The 24,271-nt window shown below is 38.9% G+C and overlaps 2 protein-coding genes across 2 annotated transcripts in view; one reads left to right on the top strand and one right to left on the bottom strand.

Annotated features, from left to right (window-relative positions):
* LOC100744885 (centrosomal protein of 290 kDa) overlaps positions 1-24,271 on the top strand; it is a 175,621-nt gene that overhangs the window by 73,240 nt on the left and 78,110 nt on the right. The window lies entirely within an intron of this gene.
* LOC105680374 lies at positions 6,271-7,849 on the bottom strand. Its single transcript, XM_012382154.3, has 2 exons — positions 7,462-7,849; positions 6,271-7,052 (listed from the first exon to the last, which is right to left on the bottom strand). The coding sequence occupies exons 1-2, from the start codon at positions 7,522-7,524 to the stop codon at positions 6,726-6,728; spliced, it is 390 nt and encodes a 129-aa protein (XP_012237577.1). The 5' UTR covers positions 7,525-7,849; the 3' UTR covers positions 6,271-6,725.

Consider the following 24,271-nt stretch of genomic DNA (forward strand, 5'->3'; position numbering starts at 1 on the left):
CCCCGCGCCGCCGCCACGGCGGATCGACTTTCTCTCTAAGTCACATGATGCTAAGTCACATGCGTTCCTGCGCAATCTTGCATCTCGATGCAAGGCCTGTATGAGAGATCCCGCTTCCACGGGAGAATCGTGTTTTCCCTGACACTCGTGTGTACAGGTGCACGAAGTAAACGCTCACACGTAGAGACCGGAGACCGTCGGAGAAGAGAGGTCGTAGACACGCGGCGGATCGATCTAGATCACCGAAGCGAGCGATCTTTCTTTTCGTCGGCCTCGCGTTCGCCTTCCCTTTCACAGTAACTCCAGAATAATAGGGTTGAGCGGGTAACACGGTGAGTCACATGATCAGCCGCGATTGCCACCCTCCATCGCCAATTCTACGATGATCTGTTCAGATTGCAAGTACTAACGATGGTCGAAATTCGTGATTCTCCAGAGAAATTTGATCGACTTGCTAACGGTGTATCTTTGGGAATTTTAGTCGTTCATTTGTAAATTATATGGTCAAAAGCGTGTACTTCGAATTGCATCGTACATCTTTTGTGATTTGCATTCTCAATTAGGAATTCTGCGGTTGTTTCTTGGAATTAGATAGATCGGAGTAGTTACAGTAATCAATTTGTAATTTTCCACTGCAGTTTTACGGGTGTTGCGAGAATGAATTTTTCTAGATTTCGATGATTGATTCGGTATGGATAAAGACATATTCCTACTTGTATTATAGGCGCGTGCTTGCGGTCGGATCTCTCGATTAGGAATTCCGTAATAATTTGGCAAAATTAAAGGTAGATGATTGAAATAACGAACGCGTAATTTTTTGTAGCAGTTTCGTTGATTTTGCAATGCACTCTTTTCTCTTGGTCAAATTTTATGCAACACACTGGAACGAGATACGATCAGATTTATGCGTCTTGGATTTTAATCGATGATTATTCGAAGAAGAAGAAAGAGAATGTCCGCTACTGGCCAACTCCTTTCTTTTTTATTGCAATCTACAGGATGTAATAATTGTCGATTACGTCAGGGATGGCCGTAAAATTACAAGAAGACTGGGGCGACGAGGATAAAATATAATTCATGGGGACGACCTTTTCTGTAATTGATTCGATATTAAGTTAATCGCCGCGTTGCGCTGGTTGTGTGTGTAATTTGTCGGGCTTGGCCCTCGGTAAATTAAAAGCGTATTATCTTGCGTACATTGGAGAAAAGAAAGCCGGCTATATTGTTCGACGTTCGCAATTCTTTCGCGTCATTTTTCTCCAACGTTTCGCTTCTTTACATAATAAAATTAAGTTTAGACGCGTTTAATTAAGAATTAGCCCGACACACTGTACTCGACAAACTTGCAACCTCGATCTTCTCGAAAGTGAGACGCAAAGCGGAAGCTTCGACTTCTTCTTTCTCCTACCGATTGTCCACTCCTGCTGTTTTCAACTTGGAATTTCTCGTAAATGAAGTGTGCGTAACGCAACTTTGTTATTTTCGTGTTATTTTGAACCACAGTAATCCCTTCGGTTTCATTCATCGCCACTGTATATATTACGGTAGATTATACATCCCTTATTGAAGTTAGGTGACAGAAACGATCGGTCTGCGTAGATATCCAAAACGAGCGCGAAGGCATGAGCTTGAAATCAGGTTAAACGCGAACGGGAGAGCAATCGGGATATCCGCGCGAGAGAGGGAAGGGAATTTAGTACATGTAGCGTTGCGTATTCTGCCCTAGTTTGCTTCCAAACTAAGTAGTCAGCGGTCCCACCGGTTTCCCAGGCCGTTTGATTGACTGATGCTGCGGCAACTATGATTTTCATGCTCGCTATACAGCTGCTTTCCGTCACGATCCTGTTCTATTCATACCTGGGGCGGTATTGAACGAGCTTCAAATAATGATCGAACATTCTTTGATTTGTCACTTGTTGTTAAAAAGTATACGCACTAAATTAATTAAACGTATGTATGTAACATATGTGAATACGATATTCGTTAGTATGTATTTGTATCAAGCTTGCAACGTTTACGATATATTTTACAACACAGTTTTTGTCGTTAATTTTTGCACACTTAGATTCTTATTAAAATAATGAGCAAAGAATCAAATTTGGTGAAATTTTTCGAATTAAAATGTTTCTTTTGATATCGCTTGTAGCAGTTGTTTCTAATTTTACTTCGATATATTAATTTCTCGTTACCGACTCGTTGTTAATGGCTAAATGGAAGATTAATTTGTTAATACTATCGTAAATGAATATATCCGCATTCCCTGTACCTGCAATTAATCTCCGACACCGCGTTGGAATTTAATGAGAAACGAACAAAGTTGCTCGAAAGACCAAAGAGAACAGGAATGAAATGATGTTCGTGTACTTTCCAAGAAAATATTTCCGCCATATGTATACATCGAAATAGGAGAAAGCGGATCAGAATTTGGAATTCTAGATTAGAATCTAGATCGTTAAATACTTCCTTTTATTGCCGCGACTGGCGTTTACCTTCAAACGTGTCCTCGACTTCTGCCAGCAGAAGATTGCGACAGCTGCAATGAAATTCCGCTTTTGTCTATAGTCTATAGGATAATATTTTCCTGTGTTCGAAATAGAACCTCGGCGATCGTTTTCTCCTAAGACAATTAGGCTCGAACACTTGATAACAAATCAAACGATATATATAAAACCAATGTTAGATAAGATCAAATTAAATCTACGGTGCTATAACTTACATCAATACGAATAGCTTCGATCCTGTATGTATAGGTATATGTAAACGATCGTACTTTTAAACTTTCTCCAATTTTTTTTACCTAACTTTGTTCGAAATTCAATTTCTGCAATTTTTATGCCCACGATATTAAAGGCATTTGCTCTTATACTGTGACAAGTATGTTTTACGTGTCAATATTTTACAAATATTTTTTGATATTACGTGTATTCTATGGATTTTTCACTTTTAAATTTTTCACGGATGCATAAATATGCGCATATACAGGGTGGTTGGTAACTGGTGGTACAAACGGAAAAGGGGGTGATTCTACGCGAAAAAATAAGTCGAGAATATAGAATAAAAATTTTTCGTTTGAGGCTTTGTTTTCGAGAAAATCGACTTTGAATTTTCGCTCGGTACGCGTGCGGTACGTTATAACGGATCTCACTGTAGATCGTTGTCTCGGTGGAAATATTAAAAAAAAAATTTTTATTCTATATTTTCGACTCATTTTTTCGCGTAGAATCACCCTCTTTCCACTTATACCACCAGTTACCAACCACCCTGTATATAAAACCAATGTTAGATAAGATCAAATTAAATCTACGATGCCACAACTTACATCAATACGAATAGCTTCGATTCTGTATGTATAGGTATATATAAATGATCGTACTTTTAAACTTTCTCCAATTTTTTTATCTAACTTTGTTCGAAATTCAATTTCCACGAAATTAAATTTTATGTCCACGATATTAAAGACATTGGCTCTTATACCGTGACAAGTATGTTTTACATGTCAATATTTTACAAATATTTTTTGATATTACGTGTATTCTATGGATTTTTCACTTTTAAATTTTTCACAGATGCATAAATATGCGCATATATACATGTAACTGTTTCACGGAATAAACTATGTTTATTCATATTACGTATTTGTCGTGCATAACGTTTCTGTAATATCTCTAATAACGTAACACTGAAATTTCAACGATCATAACGCAAATCTGTTAGAATCATTGAAGTTTGGAATGTATAAAAATTGCAAAACGATATTTTGACGTGGTGTTTTTTACGCCAATCGAATGGGTCATTTACTAGATGTTATAGAGTGGTTTACACCAGTTGATTAGTTGAAAAAGAGCACGGTATCGTAATATTATCGTTGTGGTTCTAATACGGAATCGAAACTGCGACCACACGACTTCACGGAACTTTCATTCTTTTGCATAGCTCGCCGCGTGATTCACAGTAGGCGAGTCTGGTCCGTATGTCCTGCATCGTTCGTATCCTGTTATGTCCATTGTTCGACATCCTGTTTGTCGTGGTCGCACCACTTTTTTTGATACCGATAGTTGATACCGACATTTCACCTGGTTTCTAATCGACGAATTATTCTTTGGAAAAAGGTATACGAAACTTTCGAAGAAATAATTTTTCATTCGAGTTTACCAATGTTTATACAAGATTCAATCTTCTTCCGTATCTCCATTCTCCGCAATTAAGAACCGAGAAAAGAAAAAATAAGTTATTTAATAGAATTTGTTCGAAAACACAGTTACATAATCCTTTTATTAGCTCTTGACTATGAATTTCAGGCAAAATCCTTGTTACTGTTCGAAAACTTCTATACGTATTGGACACTAGAATAAAGAACATTTTTGGAAGGATACTATAAATGGATTATTCTATTTTTTTTTTTTTATTACTAATTTCCTTAAAATTATTACAAAACAGTCACAACTCCCACAGTATATTTTTTATTTAAGGACTCGATTTTAATCCCCAACAATTCGTCGCAAAACATTCGAAATATCTAATACTTTGGAAAGTAAAGGAATGTCATTCTCTATTGAAATTTCGAAAACGACGAAACAACCAAACTACGACGCATCCGGCCACGAAAAACCTAAGACCTTGCTCCCGTTGTGAAAATAATCGCGACCGAGCTATTACGAGGAACGTGTGTCCTCTCACTTTCTGTATGCACGCCCGTACAATGAGCTGGTGATCGAATTACACCAAACATGAGAGGGTTAACAGCGTAAAAGGTGGCAGCCATTAATTAGCAAGGTACAGAGACTCGTTTAAAAACGGCGACAAATCTCGAATGCAAACAGGGAAAATTCCACTTTTGGAGTCTGTTCACCTGCTGCTTAATCGCTGTTCCCCGCTATCTTCGGTTCTTTTGTACAATGGAGAACAAAACAATGATAAAATAAAAGCTTCGTGTATATAAATAAATAAAATCATGATAAAAAATGATAAAATATAAATAAAAAAATAACGATAGATAAAAGCTTTCTCATAGTTGAACTGCGAATTTTTATGTATCTTTTTAAAGATATAATTAGAAAGATAGAATCTCGGTAGAGTTGTTTCACCTACCAAGTAGTATAGAAAGCACTTTTGCATATTTTGCATATTTTGTATATTTTTTACATCAGGTTGGCGTTTTATATTACTTATGCACTTATAAATTTTCAATAAATGCATAAATGTTCACTCATAAAGCAACGAGTGTCGAAACTGGCGGTATCGTAGAACGGATATGATTAAAACCACTTTTAGTATTTAAACGGAATATCTAATTGAATGCCTGATGATCGAAATAATTCATGTTGATTTTTAATAAGGAAAAATGCAATTTTATCGATATATCAGTTTGAATTTTAGAAAATTTTATGTACATGTTGAAATAATAAATGATTCGAATTGCTAGATATAAACATTAACGATCGTAAGTGTACAACCGCGCTGCTCTTTTTACACTGAAATTATTAAAACATATCACATCGAAGAATAAGGTTATAAATTAATTAATTATAAAACTAATATAACTATATAAACTATAACTATATAAAATATAACTATATAAAGAGATAATTTTTGAAAGTCAAAATATGAAACGTAAATGGAAGTTCTCAGCATTTTGACTCACTCCACTCTGATTAAATATTGGTTTGGCAACTAAGTCATTTCGTCATTACCACCTAATGACAAAATCCCCAATCAGTTAGTTGCCAACCCAATAGAATTGCTATACATTTGGTAATTTCTCTTTATGAACGAATATCTGTATAAATTTATTTTATCGTTGTCGAGTATCAAGGATAGATACATTTAAGCTTCATTATGTTTATTAATTTATAACACTTATAATACGTGAAATTCGGGAATAGTAGCAGAAACAAACCGAAGAATTCTTGTAGTGTACAGGGGAAACGATAATGATATTATCTGTGCATATATGAACTTTAGAAACAGGATAGTTACCAGGAAATGTATTTTAAAAATCGATAACAAAATTTAATTTTTCTTTGATATCGACCGTGAATAATATTCCTGTTTTAATGAAGCAGAAATCTTCGTTAACGCATTACGGAATATCTCAGTATTACTAACGCCATCCTTCGTACAACTTGAGGACTTATAGAAACAGGACATGGTACAAATGAACAAGTTAAATCAGAATCTCGTTGATGAAAGCACAATTTATTTAGAAATATAAAAAGCCAACAAATTGTATCAAATCGTGTAAGTAAAAATTTCACTTGTTCAGATCATGTCAATCTATATAGATAGAAAAAAAAAAATATATATATAAAAATATTGGGCTACACTCTAAAGAACCATGTATTAAAAATTCTCGAAAAACTCGTTCTCTACATACAAAAGAAACGGATTTAATAACTTCCATAATTAACATTATGTTAGCAAAAATTTCATTCGTTAGTCCAATGCAAAAGACCGAAAGAAAGTCTTTCTCATTTCGACACGCAGTTTGTTATTAATAACGAACCATGAAATTTCCATAACGTCATACTAATCTAAAGTTGAATAGAAAATATACATTAGTTGTTAGTATATTATATTCTACGAAAATATATAATGAAATTCTCAAAAAATCGTACATAAAGAAAAAGTAATGTTGAGTCAGCATTAGCATTAGTGATATTACTTGATGTCGAAGCATTCCGTGGTACAGCTACCATATTCGATTTAGTTGACAAATTCGGTTCTGTTCATATACGCATTGTAGTTGGCATGCTATTTGTTGTAGTTGGCATACTATTTGTTGCAGTTGGCATACTATTTGTTGCAGTTGGCATACTCATAGCTGGCATACTCGATTCAGCTGGTGAACTCGATGATTTTATTGTTGAAGTAGGTGGTTTTGAAGTTGTATGAGGTAAATATAATTCAGGACACTTTACGGCACAGGCAAGATTCAGTATGTACGGCTTTCCTTCAGTCGACTCGCAAGAATTCTTGCAAAAAAATATTCGTATCGGCTCGAGCAAACCAAAGCCGAATCTTGGTTCCTCGATTCCTTCTTCAAGAATCTGTTCCTATATGTATGATAATAAGAACAAGAAATTAATATTTATATAATTAATATTTATACAGGAAATTATAACATGCAATAATCATTAATTGTTAATTCCTCATAAAAAGACACTATACGCATTCAAAATGTTAACTAGTTGAACAATAACGAAATTAATGTATTTATTTGCAGAAAAATTAAATTTAGTGCACTGTATTTTCTTTGAAAGAAAATCAGAAAATAGCAAATAATTGACAAAAGAAAAAAAATGTTATCTACGTATGCGAAGAAAAATTCGTTCGTGGAGAAGTTAACGATTTTCGTGGAAAATTGATGTTAAGGATAATTAATAATCACTCTGGTATCATCGGAAATTATTTATGGTTATGTAATCGAGCTTTAGAAACACGAAAGCCGTGGCAAGTCTTAACCTGTGACCAAACAGATCCGATCAATATGAACAAAGCAGCAATCCATGCAGTGAGACGCGACATAACGAATTCGTTGTTAATATAGTTTAACCGCGAAACAACACGAGCAACATTTCCCAGTAGAATTTTCCTTTCGTCTTATATACGTACGCCGAAGACCGTGGATCGTTAAAAATTCAAGCTTGACCTATTCTCCGTTTTTTTCCAACGATATCTCTTTGAAATTCAGAGTTGTCCCAGCTGACGGATAACACGCATCCTTATCGCGATTCTTTGTTCGATGAACGAGAGAACAATTCAGACACAATTAACAAGTAACAATGTTATTGAACACAGATGGGACAATGTTATTTAAAAATGAGAATCGATTGAGATCAGGAAAAAGATAGGACTTTGTAAATGTTTTATATTAATTTTCTATTGGATTTAGAATGATATTTAGCTGATATTTATCAAAAAATGTGTTAAAAGAATATTCCTCATCACTATAGTAATATTGTTTGAAGTTATTGTTCGTTTTCACCTGTATGCAAATGATATATTGCATACGTGACCGAAGAATGAGAGTTAGGGGGTACTGTTGCCAATGAGTCGCGTGTTAATATCGAGCGAGATGGAAATCCATTATATTTGTGTCCATCGTACTCGAATCTGTAGCCACGTTTGATAATTATCATATCAAAAGCAGGAGTATCGTGTTATTTTCCATGCCATGCCTAATTATATGCAACCTGATTTGCATTCGCGTGTATCGTGAGCTCGATAGCCTCTATTGTCTCGGTTAATTAAATTGTTCACGAAAAGAAAACATACTGGCTATTAATTGAAAGTTTTTAGATTTATATATCACGTAAGTCAAAACTATTGATTGTACAGCGACAGAGAAAAACAGAAACGTACAACGTTTGATTCTTCCAAAAATTCTGAAATACTGAATGATTTTATATTCAATCTTTGTTCATTCAAAATAATCAAAGAATTTTCTATTTTACCGATATTAATTGTTCAATTTTTGTAAATCATCATAATCAAATAGTTCTCTTTTTATTTTGAAAAATAATCCTTCCTATTTGTTATATATGTCAATATGCCATATATTAATTTTTTTGTGCAAATCAATACCAATTTGTCAACTTTTGCTATTCAACATAGTCAAAAAGCTGAATTTCCGTCTGGTTTAATAATTAAATAATGTTATGCCAGAAACAACCATTAATTTTTATATATACGATCTTTGTACAAACCAATGCCGATCTACCAATTTTTATAAATTCGTCATAATCGAAAGTCTTAATTTTCTTGTTACTCTTTAAAAAAGTCCCCTTTAGCCAATATAAAGTAATTAACGCCAGCAAAGGAGGTCGTTATTTTCATAAAGATTAATTTCCATCTATTTCACTGTGTCGCGTCAATCAAAGTCATATCGAATGATTTTTGCATACGGCGAGAAGCGGATGGCGAGGATTCGAGAGTGCATATAAGACGTTGATTATACCAGAGTTGCGCTTATGACCTTTCACGCAGGACTGCTTAAAGTTACGTCAATGGTGTGCATTGTACGAGAGAGCTGACTGGTTGGAAGGCGATAGACACCACGTGATCCTGCTACCAATGACGCCGGGGAATACCAACGGGTCGATAACAATGAGACCGACAACGATGCCTCGGGAATATTCTCTTCGCCTGGGTCTATCGACCTGACCTTATATTTCCTGCCGTTTTCCTTTGGCACGACGTCATTGTCTTCCACCGGATATTGTCTGATCTTTCGTAACTCCTTATCTTCACTTTTTTCCCGTATTGTTAACGTTGAGACATTTGGTGCCTTTTACACTAGGCTAGTGAAATTCTATATGGATACAGTATTTCTTTGATGGACGTACGAATGGTTTATGTTTTATGTAGCCCTATTCTTTGTTTGAATATTTTGCTTAATATAATAGATAAGATCGACATTAGATGTACTGAACTCTGTCAGATTTATTCGATGATTATGTTTGCACGGAACTTGCATTGATTGTGAAAATTTAAGACGGAAATCGATAATCGTGTATCGACGTAAGGTTCGTGTACTTACTTACGATGAATAATGAATGTTAATTTTGAGCTACTAGAGAATTGCATAATGCATTTTATTACACCGATGTTGACTATAATACAATAATAATACAAAGTTTTTATTACTAGAAGTAGAAAAGAAGGTCTATAGTTTATCTTAGCGTCACTTCTTTATCAAGAGTCGGTAACACAAACTTCTAACACATATATAATTTTTATTATATTATAAGCAACTTTTCATTGGGTTATTATGCTACTCTATGTATTTGTATTCTATCGTTTTAAAGCAATAATGAAGTAACTATATTACACTTAAATATTTCATATCAAATATTTCAAAATTGTTGACACTTATGCTTAAATGAATATTTTTGTTATGTTTATTTATTTATTTCGTACATATATGATATTCGTTACATTAAAACATTAAATAAAAATCTATATAATTAAAAAGATCAAAGATATTAATTACAATGTAAAAAATAATATAACAATATATTTATAATTAACGCGATTCTAAACACGAAACGAAGAGATAGGTTTCTACCGATCAGTATCAGGTTTTGCAAGGATCTGAGAAAAATTGTCACTGCGGAAATTCTTCGATTCAGTAATTAACTGTTTTGCGCGTGATTCGAGCAACTAGGCAGTAACGGGGAACATTATTTGTGAAAGTAATTGAACTCGTTATGAAACTCGTCTTTCAAGAAAGTAATCTAACCGTGGTGGGGTTTTCGTAATTCTCGGCTGAATCTCTAATTAGACCCGCACATGCCAATCGATCCTTCTTCAGTCACGCACCGCGTTCGATTCGTAGCAGCGAATAGAATAGCAGATGGTCGACATTTAAGTTGAACTTTTTCGATGTTCATTCGAATCATTGCCACTAGACGTCTGGCAAAACCATTGGTCAATCCACAAACATTAATTTTTTATTGCCTAGGGAATTTTTTATACTGGCTAAATGCGCCAAGAATCGAACGTCCTTTGTCAAGATTATCTACCGTCGGTAATACGGTTCATTGCCAAAAAAGTTTAAAATTCTCCTCAAAATATGAAAACTCCAAGTTTACATTTCTAAATCTCCAAATAAATCTGATTAAAAATTGTTAACATCTTATTCCTTTCTGTCGTGTCCAACCGGTCAGATTGGATTTCAAGTTAAGATTTCTAAGTTTTTCATATAATTCTAAATTTCTACGAAGAGCTCGTAAACAAAATTTCTTCTATTTCTTTATACGCTTTCACAACTCGCCGGATCTAAATCACATTTTATCTCTTCGAATCTGCGTTAACTCGGTCGATAACGAAATTTTCCTTGGGGATTCCCTAGTGATCGGTGGTTCCCGGAGATCGCAAGACGAAAAGTCACTCGCTGGAGATCGGTTTGCATCGAGAGACGAAGAAAGTAAAGTGCTCCTAGACTGATAACTAGACGAGAAGCCGGTTAATTAGCCGCACAGTTAGATAACGCTCTTTATCTAGATCGCGTGGAACGATCAGAGGCCCTGTGCAGTAGCGCAAACGTGCACCAAGCCAGCAGCCAGTCGACACTCGATTGGCGGAGCGGATGGTGGTGGATGGAGGAGGTAAAAGCGACCGAGGGGCTGTTGCAGGCGCGAGTGGAGGTGAGGAGGTGGCTGGAGTTCTGGTTCTTTGCAGAGAACTCCTCCGGTAGTCGCCTCCTTGACGTTCCTCTGGGGGGTTTCAAGCTCGCGCGTGGGAGTAGAAGCTGATAGTAGCGTGGGGTGCATATCGAAGGGAAGATGAGAGTGGGTGGATGGAAAGGAAAGGAAGGGTGGGTGAGCCGTAGTAGATAGGTGGATGGGTGGTTGGTCGGTCGGCTAAGTGGTTTGAGGGCGAGCTGAAGGGAAAGAGACACGGCGTATGTACGTGAGCAAGGAGCGTGGAAAAGGGCGGTCGGGGAGGTTAGAGGCCGTAGGAGTGGGATTGCCGAGGCGTGCGTGGGTGAGCGAAGCCGTCGGTACATCGAAGGGGGGAAAAGGAAGGACGAAGAAAGGAGAGAAAAGACGACTGGAGTCGGGGTGTATGAGAGACACGTAGATGGTGGTAGAACGTAGCAGAAAGGGAGGCTACAAAGCGGAATGGAAAAAGGAAGGAAACGACGACGAGAGGGAGATAAATGAACGACAGTGGAATAGAGAGCTTGCGAGCAGCAAGGAGGGAGCATGGGTTAAGAGAGACAAGGAGAGGTTGGTACGTGGTCGCTGATGGGAGCGAGAAAGGAAGACACGTTGAGACGGAAGGTGAGAAACACGGGGAAGGATGGACGGAGATGGTAGAGACAACAGGGATAGTGATACGGTGTAAAGACAAATAGAGCGGGAATGCAATAAGGAGAGACGCAGCCCGAATATACATACATATTTCGAAGAAAGAGAAAGGCAAGAGGAAGTGGGAAAAGAGAGACGTTAGAGGGAGAAGGAGAAGTGGATGATCGAGGGAGATAGGCACTGGAACGGATAGGCACGCTGCGAACGAACGAGACAGAAACGAACGGATTCTAGAGGAAAAGGGTACGAATGGAGAGTATACCATTGAAGGGAGCGACTAACAGAGATAGCAAGCGTGTATTAGAGGATGAGAGGAGCTAGGGTGAGAGTAACAGGCAACCGCGTTAGAATGAGATAGAAGCCGAGAGATAGAGAGGGTAAAGCAGAGAGTCGACTCGGATATGAGGGTGTCGCGCAAGCCGGTCACGCCGAGGTTTCCATGGCAACGACAGGCGATAAATCAACCCGCAACATCCCCGAGTACCGCCAGATAAAACCGCATACACATATGTGTATACGTACATATACGCGCGGAGTAGAGATACCGACTGGTAACTCCGCGCCCAAAAAGTTTTCCCTTCGACCGATTTATGCCGCCGTTGCCTGCAACACCGAAGAACGCCTTGCCATCGAAGAAGAACTCTTTTCTTCCTTTTCATTTCTCTTTTTATCTCTTCTTCCCTCTATCTCTCTCACGCTGGCCGTCGACGTTGCTCTCCCTTCGACTCCCTTCTCTCTCTTCCGCCTCCCTTTATAAACTCGTCTTTTTCTTCCATTCCTCTCTTCATTCCAGTTCCCCGTCCTTTCCTTTTCTCTTATTATCCCTCCTTCTGTCTTATTTCTTCCTCCTCTTCTTCTTCTTCTTCTTCTTTCTTTCCCCCTTTTCATGCATCGCACTCCGTGCTTCTCCCCCTCTGTGATTCTCTTTATCGTTCACCTCTCGCGATCTCCTTCCTTTTCGCGCATTCTCCATCCACCAGCGTGTTCTCTCTTCCGCCCTCCACACAGTGTACGCGCTCTCGCACGCCCTCTCTCTCCCCTCCCCCTTCCTCACTCTGTTTCCCTTTCTTGTTCACTTGTCTCTCGGCTATGCAACGCGCGCGGCCAACACACAGCTACTTCTATACAACACGGTGGTTCGCCCTGTGCATGCACACACGGTGGCTGCCGGCCTATCGTGGCGCATGCCACGACCTCGAGCTGTCCTATCGTCCTTTCGCCGCCACGAGAAGTATGCAGACGTTGTAACTTACGATTAAACGCAGACGGTGTTGATAATAACAGTTCATTTCCCTGCCACGCTTCCGATCCCGCGCTCCGTCTACAAGGTAACGCTGGAAACACTGGAAACGCAACGGTAACACGGATATTCCGGCGACAGTTTTGCGCCACAGCTGTTCCCACGCGTGGGAACCCCCGACCAGGAAAAAAAAATATTACGGATGCGCGTTTTATACCTTGCGGTATGATCGAAGAAAAATTGCCGCGCGAAATATTTTTGCTCGAAATTGAACGGTTTCTTGGAATGATTGAGGGAAGGAAACAAGCTTTTGGCGAGTTGCTCGCACGAGGATCGATACTACCGAGATCGATGCCTCGTGTCACGTCACGCGTTTTATACTCTACAAAGGGTTTCGCGTTAATGGAGATTCCCTTGCACGGTATTGATACCAAGGAATTTTATTTTTTAACGGTATTACGAGCTATTTTACAGATATCTTTCCGATTCTTGTCATTATATGTGTATTAAACTACCGAGTAATAATTCCAAAGTTGTTAAATTTCCTATCTTTCTGCAACAACTCTCTTAACTTTGCTACTGCTACCTGGCAGAACGTATAAAATCTTCGAAGCTGTAAAGTCGTCCACGTTTTCCAAAACATTTAATGTTGCATGTATTCCGAACGAAAACACGAACAAACAGCGTTGGATAGCACAAGAAGTCCCAATTCAGCGTTTATATTTTACGCAATTGTGGAATATTATTTTATTATAAATGTTATCCCTTCCGCACAAATTCCCAACAAACTTTGACGTATATACGCTCTACTGGTTAATACACGCACAACTAATACGAAATCTTTGAGAAAGCAACGACCGCTTAAATCTGACGCGAGACACGAGTGGAACAAGCATTACTTCATATCCGTTCCGAGGTTTAGTTCAAGGGTCACTGATTTTCGTTTAGAGTATGCAGAACGTCGTAAGTAGTCACGTCCGGAACGTACGATGTGGCATTTCGCTCGCAGCACAGGGGCAGAAAATGCGTAGGCCGCAAATAAACCCTCGCGAATCTAATCTCATTTAGCACGCCACTGACGTCACCGGAGGCGCCCTCGTGACGTTGCCACGGTCGTCGGTGACGTATCTTCCTCACAACGGACGTCCTTGCCCAGGATACTTAAGGTCGGCCTAATGGAACACCTTTGCCGGCCACGTGTATTTACGTCGCTTTTTTTGTTTAAAAAGGTCGAGCCGAAAGATGTTACCTTCCACCCTTTTCGATCAAATCGCGCTATCATCGATTTCACCCTTCTGCCTTCTGTAAACCCCTGCCCAATTTTTTTCTTAGACCGTGGGATACCGTGGAAGGCATGTTAGAATGGAGATATTAGTTAAATATTTACAGTAATAATATAAAGAATTGGGTTTCCATAAATGAAACAATTGTTGCGAATTGTTGTTAAAAATTTCGTGGAAAGTCGTTGTCGATAATTTAAGGATCTCGATGAGATGATTATTTTTAAGAGTAACGTTTTTTAGTCTGTCGTTATTTTTAATACTTTTCGGTAATTATAATCAGAGTATTTGATCAGACAGATTCTGCTGCCTGTTGATTTATTCGTTTGGTATTTTCAATGTATCAACAAACATTTTCTTAAATAAATGTAATAAATAAATCGGTAAAACTAAATTTGTAAAACGCGAAGTTTGTGTCGTTCTGCACCTGTGTACTTCCTCCCGTAATAAATAACGTATCCGAATTATAATAATGAGTGAAAAATGTATGTATGTCAGTGTGAGAGATGTAGAAATATTTGAAAACATACATACGTCGATTCATAATTTATATGTATGAATGTTTTATTCAAATGGACGGAAGATACATGAGATATACCTTATGAAAGTAGGAAGTACGCTTTTTATGATCTCCTGTCGCGAAATAATATTCTCTCTTAAATTTTATCAATTGACATATTTCCAAATCAAATTCTTTATTCGTGTTTAATTCGCTGTCAAGAAACTCTTAAGCGCGAAGATTATATTACTGGAAAAAAAATTGATTTTATATTCTATGTAGACAAAACACTTTGTATACGTTCCACTAAATACTATTACATTTACTCTTTGATACGATGTAAAAGAAGATAGGGAGAGGAGTGTATCGTAACTAAGAAATTTTCCTAACCTTTGGCCTACAATTAGAAATCCTCGAGATTTTATGATAATAAAAAAGAATCCAACTTTTATAGCAAAATAAAAGGAATCTCACTGTATTCTTAGTAAAACAAAAAAAAAACAACATTTGACATAAAATTTACAATTTTTAGTATTGCACCAGTAAAACCCAACAGACGCTATAATTTTTCTCTAATGATACAGAAAGAAATCGTCGAAGTTGCACGTTTCATCAATTCTCAACGATCGATCGAGGTTCCCTCCATCGATCCCTTCGTTGTCCGACTAATCGTCTCTTCTGTAATAATATTCACTTCAAAGACAACGAATGTTGTCGCGGGTGTCGTCATATCACGATGCTACTATTTTAACGCGGAGAACATCCGATGATCAGCAGAGACACCTGTTGCTCTTTAATTTGACGTAACGCGTATGCGATCAGAAGGTCGTTCGGCTTTGAAAAATTGCTGGCTCATTACGAAAGAGCAGAGAGAGAGAGAGAGAGAGTGAGTGGAGATGCAGAAAAGTGCGAGAAGGGAGCGATAAATACGCTAAAACTTCTCCCTCTCGCAATAATTCTCTCTTTATCCTCCCCCTTAGCCACCCTCTCGCTGCACTTTTGTCTCACCCGCATGCACGTTGATTAACTTAAACGACCTCGTTTGCAGATCGTAAAAAAAGATGAAACTACTTCGTTCGAACGATTTATTGTATATAGGAAACTCATAGTGTACAGAAGCTCGTGAACAAAAGCGCGGGGAAAGATCATCCCTCGTTACACAAGGTATCGACGTATTTCTGTAATCACGGTACAATCAGCAAAAGGATGATTCTTTGTGAAAAAGTAAATCGATAATATACGGTGAAACTTTTTCATGCAGTTTTTTTCTTCGGTGCTTTATTTTCGAATCGAAGTCAGAGATTCGGTCAGTGTATTCGAACTTGGTTCGTTGACTGCGGAGTAAAACTGGTCTATTTAAGGCTTTGTTTCGAAAAGAACAGTGTTTGCACGAATTTAGCTTAGAATCGGCGCACGCGTGCTTGATAAATTTTCAAATGAAATGAACGGGAGCGAAGCTTCCTGTGGACAAATTTTCTCTGACCGATCGCACCGTGGTAACCGGGACAACCTGCCTCCAAATTGTCACCAAAATTCTTGAACGCGTTCGAGATACCATCTTTCGTATTCGAATGCAGCTTGCACGCGCAAATTCGTTAATTATCGATCCCGGAAAGCATTCGGCCCCGATGCCGAAACAGAACGTTAAAGCGCGTAGGATGTTCCGATGGAACGGACGGTGTTCGCTCGAGTCAGCCATTGCAGCGGAGTACACTTACCTCGACACGGCGTATAAGCCAGCTAGTCGGTATCTGGAAAGCGAACATCGAAACTAAATTCTTGGCCGCGTTAATCGAGCAACGATAGAGAACGGTTTCCAGTCAGGAGATCTATATCGATGAAGCGACTGTACGCTCCGATCGCGGTTTCCATTTAGCGGCGTTTCTCTTGAACGCGTTCTGGCCTTCGAGGAGGGAGGTCGATCAGAAGCGCGCGAGAGACAGGAACAGAGAGAAAGAGAAAGAGAAAGAGAGGGTCCATACGGGCCGGTGTGTCCACTCGATTTTCGGGGCCGTTCAAAGTGGACGGATAGAATGATAATCTGGGAGCAGCTTGGTAGTTGGTAGGTATTGATCTGTCGGTCGGGGTGTTACTGTGTGGTATGGTTGGTCGGTGGGCTGGATAGGTGGGTGGTTGTGCCATGGTGGGCGAGGGTGATAGCGGCACCAGAGGGGAGGGAGAGAGAGCCGAGGGAACGCTGGGAGATGAGGTAGCGCGGAAAGGGGAAGGTTTAGGGAGGTGGAGACAGGAATGGGGTAACGGGGGATGAGAGGTCGGGTCGGGACGGCAGCAGCTATAGCCTTGCTCTTGCTCGATTCCCTGTTTCTCCCTTCGCTCCCTCTTTCTTGCACCGACTCTATTTTCCTCTCTCTGCGCGCTTCTGCCCTGACTATCTCCCTTTTCTGTTCATCTCGCTTCGTCCTTCCCTCGTTTAACCATTTCATCCTTTCTCTATCTGTGCTAATTTCACCGTGCTCGCTCTGTGCCACGTTTCTCTCGTCCCTGTCTCGTCCTGTCTCCTCTCGCTCACCCTTGTCGCTTCTCTGTCGCATTACTCGTCTCTTCTACTCCAACCCCGTTGCTCCTCCGGTATTCTATTTTTCTTCTATTCACGTCTCGCCCACCAACGGCTTTTTTCTTCCCGTCCGTGCCGTTAGTTTCTACCACTTTGTCTCTCCTCTCTTCCCTTTTCGCCCGTTTCTTTCCCCGATGTTCGTCGCCTTTCACCCGATGCCTCCATCGCTCTCCCTCTCCTGGGACAACCCTAGACTCCTGTCTCTCTTCTATTTTCATTTCCCGCGCCTCCAACCCCTCGCCTCTTTCTTTTTCTTTTTTTCTTCTCTCCCCGTTGAGCACATCGTACCTCTTCCCTTTCTTCTTTTCGCTCGCTTCCTCCCCTTCCCTCCCCACTCGCGCGCGCTCTCTCTCTCGTATTTTCATTTTCATTTTTCCTTTTTCGCGTGGCCATCAGCCGTCTCTGTCCCGCTCGCCGAGAACCATCCCCGTCGCTCTCTCGCTCGCTGTCGAGAGTGTGCGGAACGAGAGAAACGATTATGGGGCGAACGGGGTGGCTATGTCCCCCACAGGATATAGGGTGTCGGGGAGAGATTGGCAACAGAGTATACGCGCTCTCAGTTTTGCTAGTCTCCTCTGTGTTCCTCCAATCTCGTACCTTCTCGCTTCCTCTACTCTTGCTGTTTCTATCTCTGTCCAGCGCCCTACGCGATACAATGTTCCTCTCTGTCCCTACAGTGTGTTAGCTTGCCCCTCGCCTTGCATCCTGCACGACCCCGCGAACCTTGGATTCGGCGTGGTCGTGTGCTGTACGCGCCACCGGATTGGCGGGCTGCGACCCCGCATGAATTATTCGGTAACCTAATAGTTTCTTGAGCAAAGAGCACCAGATCGCCGTAGCTATCTTGTTTTGCATAGCTTCGACGATCTTCGCACGGTCTTCTTTCTAGAGGAAAGAAGAACGAGAAGGGTGAATGGCAGAGGGTGGCTCGCGATGGATCGCGATCGTTGTCAGATTTGTCTGCCCATCGATCGAGATCTCCCTTTGGGAAACTTGTTAGGGAAACGTGTACGAATTCGAGATTTCGGAGGGCATTCGAAAAGAGTTCTGTCAGCAGGATTCTTGCGCCTTGAAATTCCTGCTTTTCTTCGTATTAGGAATTAAGGAACTTAGATGTTAACTTGTTGTTTTTTGATGGGATGGATTGGCGTTAACCATTTGGTGCACACGCACCAGGATATCAAAGGATATACCTTTTCAAGCTGATAATTTTACCCATTGATCTTTATGGATGCAAGCTACAACATCTTACGTACGTTAAATATATGTATATGTGTGTAAGTATATGTAAACATACGTATAAATGAAGATCACAGCAGAGAAACGTGATACGTACGTTTTTATCGATCTTTTAACTATAATGCCAAATTAATACGTAATTGAGGACGAAGCTTCGTCAAGCTTCTTAATATCGGTCATATTAAAAATGCATCTTTGACGCTGTTGGGTTCGTGTTTGGGTTGGATTTGCACGCGTGACTTGAACAAAGAAATTATGTATCGCATGTAGCGTTATAAGCAGAATTGCAGGAATTTGATAAAAGAGATAGTGCGAGGTAAAATATTAAACGAATTCTTTTATAACAAGCTACTCGTTATAAGGAAGATTCCCAAACTTCTCTATCGTTCTAACAGAAAACAGGCTCGAGAAGATAAGATAACATTCCTCTGTACTTGTACGACGTTCCACTCGATCTTTATTAAAGGTTCGGCGTTTATTAATAAACGTGGCAATCTGTTAAAGGGACGAATGCTTGGTGCGCTCACGAATGAGAATTTTAGACAACTATTAGGCAACCAAGGGCTATTATTAGGGTCTGGACGTGCTATCATTAGACGATACACTTCACCAAAGTAAAGTTTGCCATTGACAGCGTCGACACTGATCTTCAAAGGCAACCTGACTCGATGACACAGTCGATGACGGAAATTGCTTTGATGTGGCCCGGAATTTAGTTCATCGAGTAATTCGCGAGCATGCACGCGCGCCACCCCAGAAAATAGACATCAGCCAAGAGTGAGAAAGAGGAACCTCGAAAAGAAAATATCTTCGTATCGAATACACTTCGCCGGGCCTATTTCGTCTCTCTGTTTGCTCAAGAAATTCTTAGGCAGCATCTGTGCCGAGGCAAAGCTTTCATCGACTCAGTCCCACCAGCAATTTCTGCTTCATCGAACCAACAGATTCATGATTCGTAAATAGATCCTGATCTATACTACTTCCAGCTCTAAACGATTAATTCTGTCGGACTTATTAGTTAGAAATATCGAGGATGTCTTGAATAACAGTTCAGTTTAATTTCGTTTAAGTTTCTCAAATGCTAGAACTACATACCAAACAATTTAAAATGATCAAGTCCTTCTGTATAATTGAACTGATATTATTAATCAAATTTTGCTTGTTATTATTATTATTATTTTAATAAATTCTTCTCTATTTGTGATATGTCGAGACGCTGCGATTAGACAATCTTTTACGTGTTCGTGCTACGTTGACAAACTTCGGTGATATTATTCTTCCATTGTGATATATTCCACTTGAGATTTTGAAATAACCCGATTTTACGTGAAATCAACCGTATACGGTTGGTAACTTGAAATTTGTGGGCGAATCCCCAACTATTTCAGCTGTCAAAACTTCCACTGAGTTTCAGCAGACACTAGCAAAATTTCATTTTCACTTGCAGTCTAATGCTCCGCGAAAGTGTTTTCCAAACGTGAGAATGCACGAACAATAATAACATAATACACCATTTGTACTTTGAGAATTTAATAAAGAACTCAATTCACGCATTAAGCTTGTAAATTAATTCGCCACTTTCCGATTCTCCCTTTTTAATAACTACTTTAAATTCAAACGTTATAGCAGTTTTGAAGCTTATATTACGTAATACATAAATGAAATTTGAATCTTATTTAAAGATATTAATTTATACAATACATATATTCGAGAATTTAATCAAATCGTAATTATATTAGATCGTTCGTCATTCTACTTCCTTTATCTGCCTATTACTTAAACATCGAGCGAAGGAACACACTAATTAATTTAACACGTTTCATGCCACATGGTCCATCAATAACCCACAACACTCGATAGAAGTGAAACTTTCATAAACCAACAAAGATATTACTTGCTACGTTGTTCGTGTAATCTAAATAATAGGACATAACAAGGAATAGAAATTACCGAAATAATAAAAAAAACACCAGGAAACATCAAAATATTAAAAATTCAATCCTGATACCCTTCTTCACTGATTAACTTGTCTCATTTTTCCATTTATTTTTTAACCTAGAATCATCCCTTTCCCGGCTGTACCATAACTACTTGGACACTTTGTATAATCGAAACTGATTGTGCTATATTTAACAAAAATACAGCAGAAATGAATGAAAATACACAAATAAAATTACATTAGAAATTAATAGAAATACACGTAGTGATAATGCGCTAGAAAATAATAGATCTGTAGCTGATAAAAGTACTCCGCAGATCAATAGAAATATACTTAATAGAGATACATTAGAAATGAATAAAAACTAATGAAAATACGATAAAAATTAATAGAAATATATGGCGTGTAAAATCAGCTCATAAATTTTCTGTGAAACACGATTCGAAGTGTGTTGGATGACACTGGGGCGCTTTATATATTAGAATTTGCCACTTGCCGGGGAATATGGTTCTCGCGTTGGCTGCACAGATTATGAATTTCGGTGACGGGGTTGCGCATCAAGTTAATCCACCCCTGTTCGGGTGCGAGAATGATGCATCCCCCAACGGATGATGTAATCATTCGTTCGAGGGGCGATAGAATAGCCGAAACGAAAATTACTTTCTCGAATGTGCGAGCAGCGGCGAGCAATTTAAGAGGGATGGGGCCGAAAGAGAGAGATGGGGTGGTCGATTTCGTCGTGCCGGATATACAAGGCAAACATTGTGATTTGAGTGGCGATCGGAGGTTGAAATTACGCCCGCCTCGGGGACTGATGCAATTAAGGGCAATTAAACGCGAAAATTAAACAATTCGAAACGGTTCGTTTCCGATCATTCATCATACTCGAACTTCTTCTATTTTTTTTTCCTGTTCGAGCCAGTTTGCGATGTAAAGTGATCAGGGGCTCGTAAAATACAATAGATTATAGCCTTGAACAGATCACCTCGAAGATTTTTATCCCCGTTGCGTAAAAACTTTTTTCCAATTGTCCTTCGCTGCTCGTATTTCACGCGATCAATTTTATTGAAGTTGGACGCCATATAATTTATAATCTAGGTGCAACAACCTGTGATATAGTATATAGAGTTAATTGGGCAAGACACTGTAGTGATCTGAAAAGTATACCTACATTGTGCACTGTTTTTGTTAACGAACAATATGTGTATCTAATTTACTGCTTGGTTAATGGTTAATACATATATTATCGATTTTTATTGCAGCACGGTAATCTGCGATATCAGAAGAATGTACCTAATTCCATAAGAGACGTAGTTTTTAAAATAAAAATAGCGATTGCTTTATGTAAATACGATTTTGAGATACGAATTAAGTTCAATGGATCGATATACCGTTGACAATGTAGATTCACAAAATTCTGCACGAGACTGCAATTTCAAGAAGATGTGTAAGATGAACTGGAAGTGAGAAATCCTGCGTACCAATAATACTTTTTAACCTTAGAAAAATATAATTGGACCAAAGACGACGGAAAAAAACATTTCAAGCTTGATAAGCAAATAAATCAAAATCTTTTTTATTAAATATCATACATTACATATTAAAATCACTTTTCCTTTTTTCCTCATAATTCGCGATAGCCAAGCATCGTCGTTTTTGAATCTCTGCTTGCACTTGTTTTACTGTTTCTCTAACGAATGTTAACGATCTTAACGAAACAACGAATTAAACGATAGAATTAGAGAAACAGGGCCGATATCTTTGAAAATAACGGTGCAGGGACGTTGAAGCATTATTACTCTGACTCGAGGGAACAAGCCCCAGCCCTGGGTGTCGGTTAATCGAGCCGCGTGTGCAAATATATCCGCGATTCGCGCAAAGATCGAACTGCAACTGAAATAGCACCGTCCCTCAAATACACCACTGTTTGGTATATATGTTGTGTATCGGTTGGCGATGCAGTTTTCGCGAATCAAAATAGCGTTCGGTTTTACGCGAGCCTGACAGCACTTCGTCACGTGCTTCGTTTAATGGAACGCTCTACGAGTTATTTCAAACTTATGTGTCATGCATTCTAGTTGCGCGCAAATATAACCGGGCGCGTGTGCGCGCAACACCGTGCACGGAATCGTGCACGAAAACGCGGCGATTTCGCGCGCGAGCAGGCGCATTCTTCGCGCCAGCCACGAACCAATGAACCTTCTTTGAATTATCGTTCCACTGATTTCAGAGACGATGCTTCCTGCGTAATGTTATTTCTTCTGTACGTACAATTACGAATCTACGAATTACACGTATCGTTCGATTATGTGGTTTCTTCTACCGATTTCCTAGCAAACTATGAAATCTTCTTTTCCCTGTTACCTCTTTCGTCTTTCGCGAACTAAGAAACAACGATTAAATTTTATAGACAGAGATACAAATACGTAGAGCCGATTGAAATACCAGAAAGTATATAAATTTCCATAAATAGAAATAATCAAACGTTAAATATAGTTATCTAATCCAGGCCAAAATACCGAAGCAGTGAATTATAATGAAAAGCGCTGAAAACTGGCTCTCGTCGGATAAATTAAAAATTCAACGAAGTAAAAAAAAAATTCATCGAAAGATACAGTATTAATTATCGAAACTCATCGGCGTTGCATCGATTGCGAGTGGAAATTCGTTTTCCCGGTCATATCAGGAACAATCCGTTGTGCGCGGCGTCAATTTTTGTCAGCGCAAACGTGGCCACCAACGTGAAACTTTCTCAATATTCCCCGCGTCCGCATTAACCCCGTTTCGTGGTAATTTTTTAACGTGTCGCTTTGTATCTCCTGATCATTAAATCGTTATTTTTATTGCCCTGTGGTTATAATCCCAACGGGAGCTTCGTTGCGGTTTATTCATCGCGGCAGACTAATATACAGAGTGTTTGAAAAGAAAACAATCTAAGGCTTTAAGAAAGAAGCTAACGCACAGCACCCAATCGAAATAGTTTTATCGTGTGTGTACGTTGAATTCTCGTTTGATATAAACGCGAGTCCAAAAATTGCTAGAATACAGCTGCCAAATATGTGTATATTACCTTTCTGCTGTTAGTTATCTCGTTTAGCGTTTGTAGACGTGTCTTGGAACAATACAACTAAAGAAAGCGTTTATCTAATCTTGGTATGTTTATCCTCGAAAAGATCAAACGATAATGTTTGGCATAAACAACGATAACGTTCGATATAATCAAGATTAATCCTTGTTCTACGATTTTGGATACGGTTACGGATTCTACAGATGGCTATTCGTTCCTGAAATAGCGCGATTTGTCGAAGAACGCTGGGATACTGATTCTACTGATGTAATATGTCACTCAAGGTAGAACTAACTTAATGGTAACTTATGTACTACATTAATGACACGATTTTCAAGAAGCTACTTGGCACCATTTCGTTACTTATTCAAATCTACATTAAAGAATGAAAATAGTTATACGATCGAAGATTGGAATTGTTGCTTAAAAACAAAGAGCACAGACGTCAATATATAAATTCTTTGATTAATTATCATTACCATTAAAATATTCCAAAATGAAAAAAAGCAAATTTTTTATACCAATTTTAACTCCTATTCCTGTTGCAGCTACTTTCTATCCTACAAAATGCAATTTCATATTATAAACGAGTATTTTATTTTTATTGTAATTCCAAGAA

The sequence above is a fragment of the Bombus impatiens genome, unplaced genomic scaffold (genome assembly GCF_000188095.3).
Source record: "Bombus impatiens unplaced genomic scaffold, BIMP_2.2 scf_0144, whole genome shotgun sequence".
NCBI classification, from domain to species: Eukaryota; Metazoa; Arthropoda; class Insecta; order Hymenoptera; family Apidae; genus Bombus; species Bombus impatiens.

Excerpts from the sequence above, each read along its gene's own strand:
- LOC105680374 (XM_012382154.3), bottom strand. The coding sequence starts at position 7,524 with ATGTCGCGTCTCACTGCATGGATTGCTGCTTTGTTCATATTGATCGGA. Across the intron at positions 7,053-7,461 it reads TCGGATCTGTTTGGTCACAG|GAACAGATTCTTGAAGAAGG; the intron begins GTTAAGACTTGC and ends TCATACATATAG.